Source organism: Procambarus clarkii, chromosome 3 (genome assembly GCF_040958095.1).
Source record: "Procambarus clarkii isolate CNS0578487 chromosome 3, FALCON_Pclarkii_2.0, whole genome shotgun sequence".
Lineage (NCBI taxonomy): Eukaryota > Metazoa > Arthropoda > Malacostraca > Decapoda > Cambaridae > Procambarus > Procambarus clarkii.
Window position 1 is genome coordinate 19,268,230 of NC_091152.1, and position 17,570 is coordinate 19,285,799.

Below are 17,570 nucleotides of genomic sequence, written 5' to 3' on the forward strand. Positions count from 1 at the left end.
AAAAATGCCGCACGTGAAAATCAGTACTATTCAGTTTGGTAAAGCAAAACCATTACATGGTTATCAAACTTTATTAGGTAATATTCAAATACAAATTAAAGACTGAGGTGTATTATTTATATATGGTAAACATCACTTCCTTAATGTGGCATAGTAATAAAAAACAATGCAATTTCAGTTATGAAAAAAGGCTCACCATATTTTGACAATTTCCAAGAGCTTATATACCTAGTTGGTGGTGATGGAATAGTTTCTTAGTCCCTCTCTGCTATGGCACTAAGATGAAAGTCAATTTCTTGTTCTGTCAAGGCCCTGAAAGAAAGTAAAAATTGGAATATAAATGAAGGTGAATACCCTGGAAACACAAACCGAAACCGTCTCTATTTTCCGCTTGTTACAACTTGTAATAAAGTTGTTAATCTTGGCTTAACGTGTTTATGACGTATTAGAACGTTGTTACAACTTGCTATATTGGTTGTTATAACTGGTTAGGAGGTGTTAAAACTTGTTCCAACGTTATACCGTCGTAGTTTCGGTGTGTGTTTGGCGGGTATATTCTATTACTACAGTACTGTAGTAGTTACACCATTTTGTAAAATAAATCATAAGATTTAGGTGGTCCTCGACTTGTACAGGGAATGATGCACTTCTGAAAAAATGTTATGCAAATACAAACTATAATTAAATGCTGTACAGTTCACTGAATAGAGGCTGACTTGTATACTTCCTTTAAGAAGAAATTTGAGGTAATACTAGTTGAGAGAGACAGGAGGCAGCCAGCTGCTTGCAGCCATGCCTTTCCTCACTAGCCTTCGCTGTATTTGCCAAGAATAAGATCTCTTGGATGAAAGATTTTTTGGCCCAATTTAACGATCGTAAACATACCAGGGAGCCTTGTTCTAACCAATTCATGGATGGCCTGATTGGATTGTGTTCTGTGTAAACTGTTTACCGGAACATACAAATGTTTGGTTATCTTCTCGAGGTTATCTCGAGATGATTTCGGGGCTTTAGTGTCCCCGCGGCCCGGTCCTCGACCAGACCTCCACCCCCAGGAAGCAGCCCGTGACAGCTGACTAACACCCAGCTACCTATTTTACTGCTAGGTAACAGGGGCATAGGGTGAAAGAAACTGCCCATTGTTTCTCGCCGGCACCCGGGATCGAACCCGGGACCACAGGATCACAAGTCCAGCGTGCTGTCCGCTCGGCCGACCGGTCACCTGAAGATTATTCATCCTAGTTGCTGCCGAGGCCCATAACAGCCAAAACCAGTACTATTATTATTATATATACATACCAGGGGAGGCCTGGTCGACGACCGGGCCGCGGGGACGCTAAGCCCCGGAAGCACCTCAAGATATTATGACAACAGCTGTTAATGATCTTCATTACCCAAATAAATTTTGGGTAATAAACAATAATAATAAATTAGTTATTAATAAAGTATATGAAAACTATAACAAAAATATTAAAATACAACAAATTATTATAAAAGTATTATTGTTATACAATAATAAACTAAACTATACATACATTTACACACACAAAAAAAAGTTTAGGGGTTCACCCAAAAAGTTTCACCACTTCAATTGATTTTTCAGGAATCTTTATGTATAGGAATTTTTGCAGATATATGGGAACGGCAAACATAGTTCCAATCTACAAAAATGGTAGCAGAGAAGACCCTCTAAATTATAGACCTATATCATTAACTAGCATTGTAGTCCAAACACTAGAAAAAATAATTAAAACCAAATGAATAGAATACACAGAAAGAAATATTTATTTATATACAGGAGTTCTTACATTCTTGTAAAGCCACAAACACGCATAGCGTGAAAATATAATTACATTATATTTCCTTCATATTTTAATGCTTTTACTATGTTTTGTCTGGTACAATGATGCATTAGGCTGTCAAAGTTGTTATTTGTGTCACAGAACACAAGAACATGTAGAACAAGTATGCTCAAATATATGCGTGTCACTAATATGCGCAAAATATATTTTTGTCTAGCAATAAAACAAAGTTTTTTGCTGTTATTACATTGTTTATACATGTTATATGTAACTACAGTATCTACTTTTGTATGCACCATAATGAACCATTGAGCAGCTCTGACGGGGGCACCAAGCACAGCACGGCACAACACCCTTGTCAGTTTCCGATGTTAACCACACAGCAAAATGCCTCCCAGTATACTACACACATTGTTAACTTTAAACATTTTGCTACACAAAATGTGGCAACATAGTGTTAGGGGGGGGGGGAGGGGGTTAATATCCAGGCATAGTCATAAACATCTGGCAAGAATCCTTACCTAAATTTAGGTTCCTCTTTTGATACGACTCCCACTTCAATCTCTGTGGGTTTAAAGTCTGCCGAGAGGACGGTCATGAGGCAAGTAATGGCCAGCTGGATGGTTTCATCGTGGGTGTAATTTGTCTTTTTTCGGTATCTGGAACAAGCAGGTTGAAAATTATTGCTATTCAAACAAAAGAGATATAACAATGTAAATGTTGACCAGACCACACACTAAAAGGTGAAGGGACGACGACGTTTCGGTCCGTCCTGGACCATTCTCAAGTCGTCGTCCCTTCACCTTCTAGTGTGTGGTCTGGTTAACATACTTTAGCCACGTTATTGTGGCTCATCGCCTGCAACAATGTAAATTATAATGCTAAAATCTTATGAGCATACTTGCAGTAATAAAGACCTCAATAATAACACATTAATATAAATGAATAGTGAAATACACCTAACAGCCTTGTGAGATTAGAATACCATTTAAAAAAAAGTGGTTAATACTTCTCATAAAAATACTTAATTAAAATCACACATTAACCCTCAGACAACAGTTATCATCAACTGCTGATTCCCATGGTAATGTGGTTATCATCATCTTGAGATTATCTCGAGATGATTTCGGGGCTTTAGTGTCCCCGCGGCCCGGTCCTTGACCAGGCTTCCACCCCCAGGAAGCAGCCCGTGACAGCTGACTAACACCCAGGTACCTATTTTACTGCTAGGTAACAGGGGCATAGGGTGAAAGAAACTCTGCCCATTGTTTATTGCCAGTGCCTGGGATCGAACCCAGGACCACAGGATCACAAGTTCAGCGTGCTGTCCGCTCGGCCGACCGGTTCCCTCATATGAAGGGATATCATATGAATATTTGCAAAATTATTATCTGGGTTTTACATGTATGATGCAAATCTGGATATAATAGATCTATGTGGATGTAATGGTGTTTACCTTGACCCATGACAAAATCCTGCTACCATTTCGTGGTACAAACGCAGTAATCGTCATGAATGTTACTAGGGGAATGCAGTCATCATATGATGATTTAAACAATTATTGTCTGGGTTTTACAGAGATGATGTAAATATGGATATAAAGGCTCTGTGGATGTAAATAAAGAAAAACAAGTGATAAAACATTCAGAGAATAAATCAGGAAGTGTGTGTGTGTAAAATTGAGCACCAGGCATTGACAAGTGTCAGACAGAGTTACAGAGCACCTCCACCAAGTGAAAAGATAAATAATCAATTATTATCATGTTTCTCTTATATTCTGCATACAAATTAATAATCATAATGAAATTTTTCTTTTTCATAAGCAGGTATGACCATTTCCCCATAGCTGCTCCATTGTCTTTGTTAATTAAGGCAAAGAGCACTCTCTCGGCCCTCTTGGGAACACTGTCACGAATTTAAATTTCGTCTACACAACTGCCAGAACCTTAGTAAATTATGATGCAGTGTGTGCATACATGGAGGCGGAGAATCCCGAGATCATTGGCATCAGCGATGGCGATGAGAGGGCATAATTGAAGGAGAATTTCATCTTCCAGGACACAACACACCATTCAGAAAGGACAGAACAAGAAGAGTAGGTGGTGTAATGCTATATGTAATACAAGACTTGAATACAACTAATAATGAGGAATTGAACACCATGGGATCCTCAGAACCTGTATGGTGCAGCATACTAGCTCAAAATGGCATCAAAGTGAAAGTGGGAGTATGCTACGAGACACACACAACAGCAGCAGTGGAAGTTACTGATCTGTATATAATGTGATCAATGCAGCAGTGGAAACCCAAGCCCTTATAATGGGGACTTTAATCCTGAGACAAGAGATTGGGCATCATTAAAGCAGGAGAACAGTTTCTTGACCTGGTACAGGACTCCTTTCACTCACGGCAAGTGACAGAGTCTACTCAGGGTGACGGCATTCTAGATCTTGTGCTAACATCAGATGCAGACGTAGTCGATCAAATACAGTTAGGGGGAAAAGCAAGCCTCTTTGTGTGATCCAGTTGCATTTCAGTGTCAAGAGTAGTTAACAGGTGGAATGCATTAGGCAGTGATGTGGTGGAGGCTGACTCCATACACAGTTTCAAGTGTAGATATCCAGGGATCCCATCACAATGGTTGTACTCTTCAAGTCACTTGTGTTGTCCCGTCTTGAGTACTGCTCAGTACTCACTTCCCTCCCCCTTCAGAGCAGGAGAGATTGCTGAAACAGAGGGAATACAGAGAACATATACGGCACGCATAGACGCAATAAAGCACCTAAATTATTGGGATCGTCTCAAAGCCCTCCAAATGTACTCACTAGAGAGAAGACGAGAGAGATATCAAATAATATATACCTGGAAGATACTGGAGGGCCAAGTACCAAATCTACATAGTAAAATAACAACGTACTGGAGTGAACGATATGGAAGAAAATGCAGAATAGAACCAGTGAAGAGCAGAGGTGCCATAGGCACAATCAGAGAACACTGTATAAACATCAGAGGTCCGTGGTTGTTCAACGTCCTCCCAGCAAGCATAATATTGCCGGAACAACCGTGGACATCTTCAAGAGGAAACTAGATTTATTCCTCCAAGGAGTGGCGGACCAACCAGGCTGTGGTGGGTATGTGGGCCTGCGGGCCGCTCCAAGCAACAGCCTGGTGGACCAAACTCTCACAAGTCAAGCCTGGCCTCGGGCCGGGCTTGGGGAGTAGAACAACTCCCAGAACCCCATCAACCAGGTATCAACCAGATATGGAGCCCAATCGGCTCAGAAACCTGTACACCAGTTGATTGACAGTTGAGAGGCGGGACCAGAGAGCTAAAGCTCAACCCCCGCAAACACAACTAGACCTGACAGGGTTGATCTCATTGAAACTTAAAATATTGAACAATGTGGAGTATACTGATCGAGACAACTTCTTTAATAGTTCAGATGTAACTCACACACGTGAAGAGGCTCTTTTTGCCCATAGGTTTATAAGCCTACCCGCCAAGGCCATTACAGTACTGCCAAAATATTGCTTTAAATCAATATCCATCTGGATAAAATTATCTGGACAAATTTGAGGACCTTTGACAAGCCACTGGCTTCTTGTCCTCGTCGAGGCCACTGGTGAAATGGTGACCTTCAGGTAAATTATTAAGAGAACGTGCTAAGCCAGTATAACTATACAACACCTGGAAATACAAACGGTAACAATTAACTTAAGTAGCAAATGTCTAAGAAAAAGAAAATCATTACCAGGAGGAAGCAAATTCAAATTACATAACTTACTTTTTCTCCAAGAAGCTGTTTGCTTCCGTCTGTTTGACACCAGCTGAGCACGCTCGATTACCACAATAGTAGCCAGCTGGGTCAGTCTTGTACACGCACGGGCCAAGCTCATCATCATAGCCAATCAAGATCATGCCTGAAATTCATTATCTTCAGACCGAGAAACAAGCTGGAAAATAATTTATCTAAGTGGTTAATAGCCAGCGAACTGATCTTTCTATAAATTCTTGAAGGGATAACCTTTTCCTTCACAAATCAAACTATTTTCAGTTAGCAAAGAGCTAACCAGGATCTGACAAGACCTCAGAACTAACAGCAGTTAACACTATTGACTCAATGCAACTTTGCAACTTATTTTTATTAATTTAAACTTCACAGTAAATCATAATAATGCGGCGGAAAATTAGACGCCCAACTCTCACGTCTGAAAATAAAGGAAGTGATGACGTTACTTCCTAGTACATCTTGCGATGTGATTAGTCACAAAGTATTGTTATCAGTCACTGTATTACTGATCACATAGTCTGACTTTGTTATCAGTAATACAGTGGTTCGTAGTAACCATGGCATCAGTACAAAGATTGCAAGCGAGTGTGTACCAGGCAGTGGAGCGAGACTCGGTAATCTTGAGACATCATCCACAAGTGTATTAAGTGCAAAATCATATTTTATTTTTTGAATTAATTTCTTTTTCTTAGATATGAGAACTCAACAGGTATAATTTATACAAATGTTAAAAAAGTGGTTGTATGACCTAGAAGAAAATACTTCATCACTAATAAATAATCGAGTGTTTACACTTTAGTACAGTACTCATAAGGGTTTTAACTTACTGCATCCCAAGGGGCGCATTTCAGCATTTTGTGTGTATACTTGGTTGATGTCGGCTATACGTCGGCACAGAACATTAATGGGCATGTCATAGCCATAACGATACTTGAAGTTGTTAGCTTCACTCTGAGCGACCATTACCTGGTACCTGCTGTCAGCTGAAAAATAACTTTCCTTTAAATATATGAAATCTTACTTTAATATACAATATTAATAATTTTGTCTTAAACAGCACTAAAATTGTATTATAATCCTTCCTTACGTATCAATGTCTTGGCCTATACAAATAAAGTACCTTGAATACCTATGACAAGAAAAATGCATAAACCAACTTCTGTTCTCTAATATCTTCAAGATCAGATCAACTACTCGACAACAACAAAATATAACTATTGTACATATTTTTAAATGTCCACTACTAAATACAGCACTGAACATAAAATTTAAAGTTGGAAAAAACAAATTATTTTTATCCAAAATGTATAAAGATATGCACAAAGAAGTGAACATTTAAATTAGCAACTTACGCTGCATGCCAGTCATTACGCAGCCAACATTCTTGGTGAGCTGATGCATGTGCGTCACCGTGCTGGGGTCCAGCAGCTTGTCCTAACCAAAGAACCACATTTTGATTAGTAATGACAGTATAGTATTGTAAGTATTTACATATATCAGGCAATCTTTCTAAAATATTGCATTCAGTTTATTTAATGGTTCAATAACCATTAAATTCGTGTATAAGCACAACTGCAGGTGCTAACACTGAGCATGGAGTGCAGACGTACAATACAGGATGACCAGACCACACACTAGAAGGTGAAGGGACGATGACGTTTTGGTCCGTCCTGGACCATTCTCAAGTCGATTGAGAATGGTCCAGGACGGACCGAAACGTCGTCGTCCCTTCACCTTCTAGTGTGTGGTCTGGTCAACATACTTTAGTCACGTTATAGTGACTCATCGCCTGCATACAATGAATGAATGTATTATAATAATACATTCATTTATAATAGTATTTTTCACTGTTCGCAATACCTTCAGGATTAGAACTGTTCACATAAAATTGAACTAATTGCAGATTAATACCAGTGTGGTGAAAATACTGTATACTGACACTTGAAGCCATTCACCAACGCTGAACACTCACCGGCACTTTCTTTTGAGTAACACATACGGCTGTGTCTTCCCCCTTGCAGCTTACTGACGTAAGTCCTCCCTGGTTGATTGCCTTAAATGCATATTCTGAAAGAAACAAAAACTTCAAATCAAACTCAAAAAATGTTATATATAATTACAGTACTGTATGTGTGTGTATATCACGAAAATAAACACGTGATTAAAAATGTGACAGTGTCAGACCACGGAGGAAAATTGAAACAGGAATTTCCTTAAGTACTTTCGTATATTAATACTTCATTATACTGTATACTTATTTTCCTTAAGTACTTGTCGTATATTAATACATCTTCAGAAGTTGACTCCTTCTTAAGATGTATTAATATATGAAAGTACTTGAGGAAATTCGTGTTTCAATTTTCCTCCGTGGTCTGAGTACTGTATATATATATAAAATAATAAATGTACAACATTGCACTTTATATTTTTAATAAAAAGAATATTTATGGAATAATTTTATAATAAAGTATGCAGGTTGTCCTCACAGTTGATCAAAGAGGATACAGTGTATCCCCAGTCACTATGAAACGAATATCTTGACAAATATTATAAATACTGAACAGGTACAGTATATTTAAATTAATAAACTCTTGCCCTCCTCTCTACATACCAGTACAGTATATATTACAAACATGGACAAGAGAAAGGAGAAAATAAGTGTTAGGGGGTGGGTTGGGTACTCGGGCTGTGTTCCGAGTGTGGCTGATGTGGTCAGGGACGTGGGCTGGGAAGTTGATAGCAGTCCTTACCTATCAGTGAGTAGGGAAGCAAGATCTAGCTCTTTATGCCCTGCCTACTAGCCTTACCTGTTGTATTATAATTAAACTATTATTCTGACATTCAAATTCTTTTGTCGAACCAGGCCTTAAAGTTGTGCATTAAGATGGCTGCCATGATTACAACTTTCAGTGCACCCAATTTGTTGACCACCTGTACACGATACAAATTTTTCCTTACATTTCTCTAACTCATTTGAATTTTCACCTTCCATCCATGTTCTACTGTTCCTACTCTTTCTATTTACAAAAGGCTGGCCTTGTCTACCTTGTCAACTCCCTCCATGATGTGATCATGTCGGAAGACCTTACATTTAAAGAATACAATAATTTTTTTGATATTGAGTTTTTTCTTCTCTCCGCCTCCAATTTGAATGTTGTTGCTTATGGTGCCTGACGAGGCCTATGGAGGCTCTGAATTATTGATCAGCTCACGGTTAAATAAAGTACACATTACTATTGTAACTATTAGCATTAGTTACATTATCTTTTGTAGTACTGTACTAAAGAAATGCAAAATATTCCTTTGCTTTATTCCACTTATTATGGATTTATCGCATTCAAATTTGAAACCAAAGAAGAAATGATAGCTATTAAAATAAAACTATTTGATGCCATTATGTATAAGTTAAATGAAACACAGTTACGTACAATACACAAATAAAATAAACATTCAGAATGTAAGAATTTCTTAGAATATTATTTATTATTATTAAAACAAAAAATGCAAATAATGTCCAGATTTTTTTGTGGCCCACAAAAATGTTCTCGCGGACCACCAGTTGGCCGTCGCTAGTTTAAGACGCAAGTATCATCTAGGGTGGAATATTGTTGCACATTAACAGCCTCGTCCACTCAAAGCTGGGGAAAGTGATGACCAATTTCCTACCCGAATCCAATCAATAAAACATTTTCCTAAAGTCAAAGGTGCGCTTCATTATTCGAAACGTTTCATTTGCTTTTTTTGACTGCTGTCCCTACCTGCCCTACAACTTTTAGCGAGTTGTGAATTTTGACTCCCAAGGTCCTTATCTAAATCTGCTGTAATGTTAAGTTATTAATTTGGCACTTGAAATTTGAAGCCAAATCTGAGGCCCGACTTAAATGAGGCTCCTGACCCCACCTCACGCCCCATAGGAGACCGTCCACCATGCCGTTTATGACCACTAACGTGACGACATGAGTTTTTTTGACAACTTCCATATACTGTACTGAACTTGTGTTTCATTCTGTGCACTCATTCTGATGCTGTACATTTTTTCTGGTGCCAAAACCCAGAGGCCAATAATCTTAACCTATGCAATATATGAGGCTTCCATGATGACTACCAAATTAATAACTTAATTTGGTGATTGATTGATTGATAAAGATTAAGCCACCCAAGAGGGGGCACGGGCATGAATAGCCCGTAAGTGGTGGCCCTTTTGAGCCATTACCAGTATCAAGAGCTGATACTGGAGATCTGTGGAGGTGCGGCTGCACCCTGCGTCACGGGAGATGTCTCCCGTGTTAATTTGGTAGTCAAATATGAGTTATTAAACCTATAAAAGTACCATTGTGAGTGTGTGAAGGCTCACTGTACATGAGGCGGTCACTATCACCCTCCCTCACTACCCACAGCTGGCGGCCAGCAACAACACCCTCGCTGGTGGCGGTAGAGGAAGACAGCAGCCCCAGGAAGCTGTGTGTTAACTCACCAACTTGGTAAAGTCTTCCCTCGGGGGAGAAGATAGTAATATGACGGTCAAACCCGGCACTGGTACCCCGCGCCATCCTCTCTTGTTGATCAGTCACCGTCACTGTTTACCTCCGCGCTCTCTCTCCTCGACTTCATTACCTTCTGTCCTAATATTTTCTATAATAACTTATATATATTTTATATTTAAATATCTAATATTACTATTTACAACTAAATATATATATTTTATGTTTGATTTGGTTATATCCCGAAACTTGCCCGAAACGCTATGGGTATTAGTGGCTTTAGGTATTGTATGTACTAGCTTTATCTTTAATTCACACATTATGTTTGTAATTCATCCTCTATGTATGTACCTTTACCTCAATAAAAAATATAAATATAAATCTAAATCTATATTAAATAAAATCTTTAAAGTCGAAGCTTTACCAGGAGCCAAAGTCGCGAGGTTAAAATAAGCATCTGGGAGAGGGTGCTGGGGAACTAAATTAAAAATAAAAATTAATAATACAAATATTCCATTCATAATAAAAATATTTAATAATAATAATTATCTACTACGAAAAGGGTACATAGTGTGACATTTATAATGTAATCGTGTAATATTCCTTTACGCACTGAGCGTAATATCCTGTAATATCGTACATACATTTAAAAATGGAAGTGACAAGTATCTCTCTTCCATTTATTTATTTATTTATTTATTATACAAGAATTCACAGTTACATTTATTTGCTGACTGATGTATATACAAGAAGGTACATTGGGTTGTAAGAGTGCTTAACATTGGTGTTTGACTATTACATTTAGCAGTCTCCGTGGCATAGTGGTAAGACATTCGCTTGGCGTTTCGTGAGCGCTTTGTCCTGGGTTCGTATCCTGGCCGGGGAGGATTGACTGGGCGCAAATCCTTAACTGTAGCCTCTGTTTAACTCAACAGTAAAATGGGTACCTGGTTGTTAAACGATTTATCGCGGGTCGTATTCCAGGGACCATAGGATTAAGGACCTGCCCGGAACACTACACGTGCTGGTCGCTGTACAAGAATGTAACAACTCTTGTATATATATATATAAATAAATAAATAAACATTCTCACAAAGCCACAACACACATAGTGTTTCGGGCAGGTCCATAATCTATAAGTGATAACAGGCACATTGTAGCAGACTGTCAGTTCAACATAATAACTACACTATAAATTGATGGGATTATTACTCTGGTGAAATTGAAATTGAAATCAGTTTATTGAGGTAAAATACACACAAAGGGATGAGGCAGCTCAAGCTAAGAATATGAACGATATATTTATTCCTGTTGTGGTGCCCATGAGTTCTATTACATCTATACAATGAAGCGTTTCAGATCAGGATTAGTATTTAGGAACAAGGGTTTATACATGTAAATGGTACAAGGGATTGAATGTGTGGAGTGAGTGTATCTTCAACATGTTTAGGGACCTAAACAGAGGGCTTTAAGATGTCTGAAGACAGAGTTTGTTGTAGTTCTGATAGAAGACTTTTGCTGAGTGATGATAGGCTTGAGGTAACTTGGAGTGGTTGACCTCCATGTACACAAACCATATGTTAGAGAGGTATCTTGAGGTTATCTTGAGATGATTTCGGGGCTTTTTAGTGCCCCCGCGGCCCGGTCCTCGACCAGGCCTCCACCCCTCAGGAAGAAGCCCGTGACAGCTGACTAACACCCAGGTACCTATTTTACTGCTAGGTAACAGGGGCATAGGGTGAAAGAAACATTGCCCATTGTTTCTCGCCGGCGCCTGAACCCAGGACCACAGGATCACAAGTCCAGCGTGCTGTCCGCTCGGCCGACCGGCTCCCTAACCGGTATAGATTAACGAGTAATATAGCGCAAGGAGAGTAGAGTCAGGAACATAATATCTGATTTTAGAGAGTATCCTGACCGCTTTGTTTAAACTTTCTGAACCTTCGTTGTATGTGGGTGCTGAAGTTCAGTCTCTTATCTGTGTATGAGCCAAGGAACTGTTCATCATTTTTAATGCTAATGTTAACATTGTCTATCTGAACAAATCCACAAGGGCCGTGACGAGGGTTCGAGCCTACGTCCGAGAGCATCCCAGACGTAAAATTCTGGTTTGTGTCTCGGAGAGGCTGCAAGTAAGGGCAGTAGAACTTCTGGTTGTAATTCTTTTACCATGTCGTAGCGAAGTCTATTAAGGCAGCGTCTGGGATCCTCTCACACAGCAAGTTACTAGTGATCTTAACATTATGGACACAATAACACTAGTGACAAAAACTCCTTTAACAATGAATAGAAACATAACTGATAAAATAGCCTTCGCTAGAATGATTAAAATAACTAGATATATAAGATAGTTTACCATATTAGTATTAGTTAGTATTAAGTTTTAGTCTCTAATAATGTTTTTCCTGTCCGAAACGCTTAGCGTAATAGTGGCTTTAGGCATTGTATGTACTAACTCTATCTATAAATCTATCAACTTTTGTAAAGCCTCTTGTATGTATGTACCTTACCTAAATAAACATTTATTTATTTATTTTTTATTTTATATGAGGTACACTCTGGTACACTGAAGCAAAAGTTTACAGGTTATCTTGAGATGATTTCAGGGCTTTAGTGTCCCCGCGGCCCGGTCCTCGACCAGGCCTCCACCCCCAGGAAGCAGCCCGTGGCAGCTGACTAACACCCAGGTACCCATTTTACTGCTAGGTAATAGGAGCATAGGGTGAAAGAACCTCTGCCCATTGTTTCTCGCCGGCGCCTGGGATCGAACCCAGGACCACAGGATCACAATTCCAGCGTGCTGTCCGCTCGGCCGACCGGCTCCCAGAGACTGGGTTAATTACGCTGTGGTACCGAGGAGTCAGTTGGTTTCGATAGGCCATCAAATGCCCGCCCACCATACTTTCTGCCACCAGAGGCTTCCATAACAGCCTAATTTGGATCTAATGACCTGTTGCTGTTTGAGTTCAGTTATAATCACTCACAATACACAATTTGAGTGCACGCTAACGCTCGACATTGGTAGAGATTATGGAACTGGAAGTACTCTAAGCTTCCGCCCAGCAAGCACGATTAGCTTATCTGACTCAGCTGCCGGAGTGTAGATCAATAGATCTGTTGTTTCTGGGTAGGAGCATGCCTCGCTTGTTCTCAGAAGGGTGCTTGAGCCGCACGCGGTCCAGAGTACAACTGGTGGTCCAGAGTACAACTGGTGGTCCAGAGTACAACTGATGGTCCAGAGTACAACTGGTGGTCCAGAGTACACCTGGTGGTCCAGAGTACAACTGGTGGTCCAGAGTACAACTGGTGGTCCAGAGTACAACTGGTGGTCCAGAGTACAACTGGTGGTCCAGAGTACTACTGGTGGTCCAGAGTACAACTGGTGGTCCAGAGTACTACTGGTGGTCCAGAGTACAACTGGTGGTCCAGAGTACTACTGGTGGTCCAGAGTACAACTGGTGGTCCAGAGTACAACTGGTGGTCCAGAGCACTACTGGTGGTCCAGAGTACAACTGGTGGTCCAGAGTACAACTGGTGGTCCAGAGTACACCTGGTGGTCCAGAGTACAACTGGTGGTCCAGAGTACAACTGGTGGTCCAGAGTACTACTGGTGGTCCAGAGTACAACTGGTGGTCCAGAGTACAACTGGTGGTCCAGAGTACAACTGGTGGTCCAGAGTACAACTGGTGGTCCAGAGTACAACTGGTGGTCCAGAGTACAACTGGTGGTCCAGAGTACACCTGGTGGTCCAGAGTACAACTGGTGGTCCAGAGTACAACTGGTGGTCCAGAGTACAACTGGTGGTCCAGAGTACTACTGGTGGTCTAGAGTACAACTGGTGGTCCAGAGTACTACTGGTGGTCCAGAGTACAACTGGTGGTCCAGAGTACTAACTGGTGGTCCAGAGTACAACTGGTGGTCCAGAGTACTACTGGTGGTCCAGAGTACAACTGGTGGTCCAGAGTACAACTGGTGGTCCAGAGTACAACTGGTGGTCCAGAGTACACCTGGTGGTCCAGAGTACAACTGGTGGTCCAGAGTACACCTGGTGGTCCAGAGTACAACTGGTGGTCCAGAGTACAACTGGTGGTCCAGAGTACAACTGGTGGTCCAGAGTACAACTGGTGGTCCAGAGTACTACTGGTGGTCCAGAGTACACCTGGTGGTCCAGAGTACAACTGGTGGTCCCAGAGTACAACTGGTGGTCCAGAGTACAACTGGTACACCTGGTGGTCCAGAGTACAACTGGTGGTCCAGAGTACACCTGGTGGTCCAGAGTACAACTGGTGGTCCAGAGTACACCTGGTGGTCCAGAGTACAACTGGTGGTCCAGAGTACACCTGGTGGTCCAGAGTACAACTGGTGGTCCAGAGTACAACTGGTGGTCCAGAGTACTACTGGTGGTCCAGAGTACAACTGGTGGTCCAGAGTACTACTGGTGGTCCAGAGTACAACTGGTGGTCCAGAGTACTACTGGTGGTCCAGAGTACACCTGGTGGTCCAGAGTACAACTGGTGGTCCAGAGTACAACTGGTGGTCCAGAGTACAACTGGTGGTCCAGAGTACACCTGGTGGTCCAGAGTACAACTGGTGGTCCAGAGTACTACTGGTGGTCCAGAGTACACCTGGTGGTCCAGAGTACAACTGGTGGTCCAGAGTACAACTGGTGGCCCAGAGTACAACTGGTGGTCCAGAGTACTACTGGTGGTCCAGAGTACAACTGGTGGTCCAGAGTACTACTGGTGGTCCAGAGTACAACTGGTGGTCCAGAGTACAACTGGTGGCCCAGAGTACAACTGGTGGTCCAGAGTACACCTGGTGGTCCAGAGTACAACTGGTGGTCCAGAGTACACCTGGTGGTCCAGAGTACAACTGGTGGTCCAGAGTACACCTGGTGGTCCAGAGTACAACTGGTGGTCCAGAGTACACCTGGTGGTCCAGAGTACAACTGGTGGTCCAGAGTACAACTGGTGGTCCAGAGTACTACTGGTGGTCTAGAGTACAACTGGTGGTCCAGAGTACAACTGGTGGTCCAGAGTACAACTGGTGGTCCAGAGTACACCTGGTGGTCCAGAGTACAACTGGTGGTCCAGAGTACACCTGGTGGTCCAGAGTACAACTGGTGGTCCAGAGTACACCTGGTGGTCCAGAGTACAACTGGTGGTCCAGAGTACACCTGGTGGTCCAGAGTACACCTGGTGGTCCAGAGTACAACTGGTGGTCCAGAGTACAACTGGTGGTCCAGAGTACAACTGGTGGTCCAGAGTACACCTGGTGGTCCAGAGTACACCTGGTGGTCCAGAGTACAACTGGTGGTCCAGAGTACAACTGGTGGTCGAGAGTACAACTGGTGGTCCAGAGTACAACTGGTGGTCCAGAGTACAACTGGTGGTCCAGAGTACACCTGGTGGTCCAGAGTACAACTGGTGGTCCAGAGTACACCTGGTGGTCCAGAGTACAACTGGTGGTCCAGAGTACACCTGGTGGTCCAGAGTACAACTGGTGGTCCAGAGTACACCTGGTGGTCCAGAGTACAACTGGTGGTCCAGAGTACAACTGGTGGTCCAGAGTACAACTGGTGGTCCAGAGTACAACTGGTGGTCCAGAGTACAACTGGTGGTCCAGAGTACAACTGGTGGTCCAGAGTACTACTGGTGGTCCAGAGTACAACTGGTGGTCCAGAGTACAACTGGTGGTCCAGAGTACAACTGGTGGTCCAGAGTACAACTGGTGGTCCAGAGTACACCTGGTGGTCCAGAGTACAACTGGTGGTCCAGAGTACTACTGGTGGTCCAGAGTACACCTGGTGGTCCAGAGTACAACTGGTGGTCCAGAGTACAACTGGTGGCCCAGAGTACAACTGGTGGTCCAGAGTACTACTGGTGGTCCAGAGTACAACTGGTGGTCCAGAGTACTACTGGTGGTCCAGAGTACAACTGGTGGTCCAGAGTACAACTGGTGGCCCAGAGTACAACTGGTGGTCCAGAGTACACCTGGTGGTCCAGAGTACAACTGGTGGTCCAGAGTACACCTGGTGGTCCAGAGTACAACTGGTGGTCCAGAGTACACCTGGTGGTCCAGAGTACAACTGGTGGTCCAGAGTACACCTGGTGGTCCAGAGTACAACTGGTGGTCCAGAGTACAACTGGTGGTCCAGAGTACTACTGGTGGTCCTAGAGTACAACTGGTGGTCCAGAGTACAACTGGTGGTCCAGAGTACAACTGGTGGTCCAGAGTACACCTGGTGGTCCAGAGTACAACTGGTGGTCCAGAGTACACCTGGTGGTCCAGAGTACAACTGGTGGTCCAGAGTACACCTGGTGGTCCAGAGTACAACTGGTGGTCCAGAGTACACCTGGTGGTCCAGAGTACACCTGGTGGTCCAGAGTACAACTGGTGGTCCAGAGTACAACTGGTGGTCCAGAATACAACTGGTGGTCCAGAGTACACCTGGTGGTCCAGAGTACACCTGGTGGTCCAGAGTACAACTGGTGGTCCAGAGTACAACTGGTGGTCGAGAGTACAACTGGTGGTCCAGAGTACAACTGGTGGTCCAGAGTACAACTGGTGGTCCAGAGTACACCTGGTGGTCCAGAGTACACCTGGTGGTCCAGAGTACAACTGGTGGTCCAGAGTACACCTGGTGGTCCAGAGTACACCTGGTGGTCCAGAGTACAACTGGTGGTCCAGAGTACACCTGGTGGTCCAGAGTACAACTGGTGGTCCAGAGTACACCTGGTGGTCCAGAGTACAACTGGTGGTCCAGAGTACACCTGGTGGTCCAGAGTACAACTGGTGGTCCAGAGTACAACTGGTGGTCCAGAGTACTACTGGTGGTCCAGAGTACAACTGGTGGTCCAGAGTACTACTGGTGGTCCAGAGTACAACTGGTGGCCCAGAGTACAACTGGTGGTCCAGAGTACAACTCTTGGTCCAGAGTATAACTGGTGGTCCAGAGTACAACTGGTGGTCCAGAGTACAACTGGTGGTCCAGAGTACAACTGGTGGTCCAGAGTACACCTGGTGGTCCAGAGTACAACTGGTGGTCCAGAGTACACCTGGTGGTCCAGAGTACAACTGGTGGTCCAGAGTACACCTGGTGGTCCAGAGTACAACTGGTGGTCCAGAGTACACCTGGTGGTCCAGAGTACACCTGGTGGTCCAGAGTACAACTGGTGGTCCAGAGTACACCTGGTGGTCCAGAGTACACCTGGTGGTCCAGAGTACACCTGGTGGTCCAGAGTACACCTGGTGGTCCAGAGTACACCTGGTGGTCCAGAGTACAACTGGTGGTCCAGAGTACAACTGGTGGTCCAGAGTACTACTGGTGGTACAGAGTACAACTGGTGGTCCAGAGTATTACTGGTGGTCCAGAGTACAACTGGTGGCCCAGAGTACAACTGGTGGTCCAGAGTACAACTCTTGGTCCAGAGTATAACTGGTGGTCCAGAGTACAACTGGTGGTCCAGAGTACAACTGGTGGTCCAGAGTACAAC

General features: G+C 42.9%; 1 protein-coding gene across 1 annotated transcript; it reads right to left on the bottom strand.

Moving 5' to 3' along the window:
• Positions 1 to 57: 57 nt before the first annotated feature.
• On the bottom strand, positions 58 to 10,203 carry LOC123760855 (proteasome subunit alpha type-6). The gene is made up of 7 exons (XM_045746634.2): positions 10,068 to 10,203; positions 7,566 to 7,660; positions 6,946 to 7,027; positions 6,421 to 6,576; positions 5,588 to 5,723; positions 2,324 to 2,461; positions 58 to 312 (listed from the first exon to the last, which is right to left on the bottom strand). Exons 1-7 carry the CDS (start codon positions 10,141 to 10,143, stop codon positions 255 to 257), a joined length of 741 nt encoding a protein of 246 aa, XP_045602590.1. The 5' UTR covers positions 10,144 to 10,203; the 3' UTR covers positions 58 to 254.
• Between the last annotated feature and the right edge of the window lie 7,367 nt (positions 10,204 to 17,570).

Coding starts and splice junctions, on each gene's coding strand:
- LOC123760855 (XM_045746634.2), bottom strand. CDS start 10,143: ATGGCGCGGGGTACCAGTGCCGGGTTTGACCGTCATATTACTATCTTC. Junction 2,462..5,587: donor AACAGCTTCTTGGAGAAAAA/GTAAGTTATGTA, acceptor TGCTTGTTCCAG/ATACCGAAAAAAGACAAATT. Junction 313..2,323: donor AAAGAGGAACCTAAATTTAG/GTAAGGATTCTT, acceptor ACTTTCTTTCAG/GGCCTTGACAGAACAAGAAA.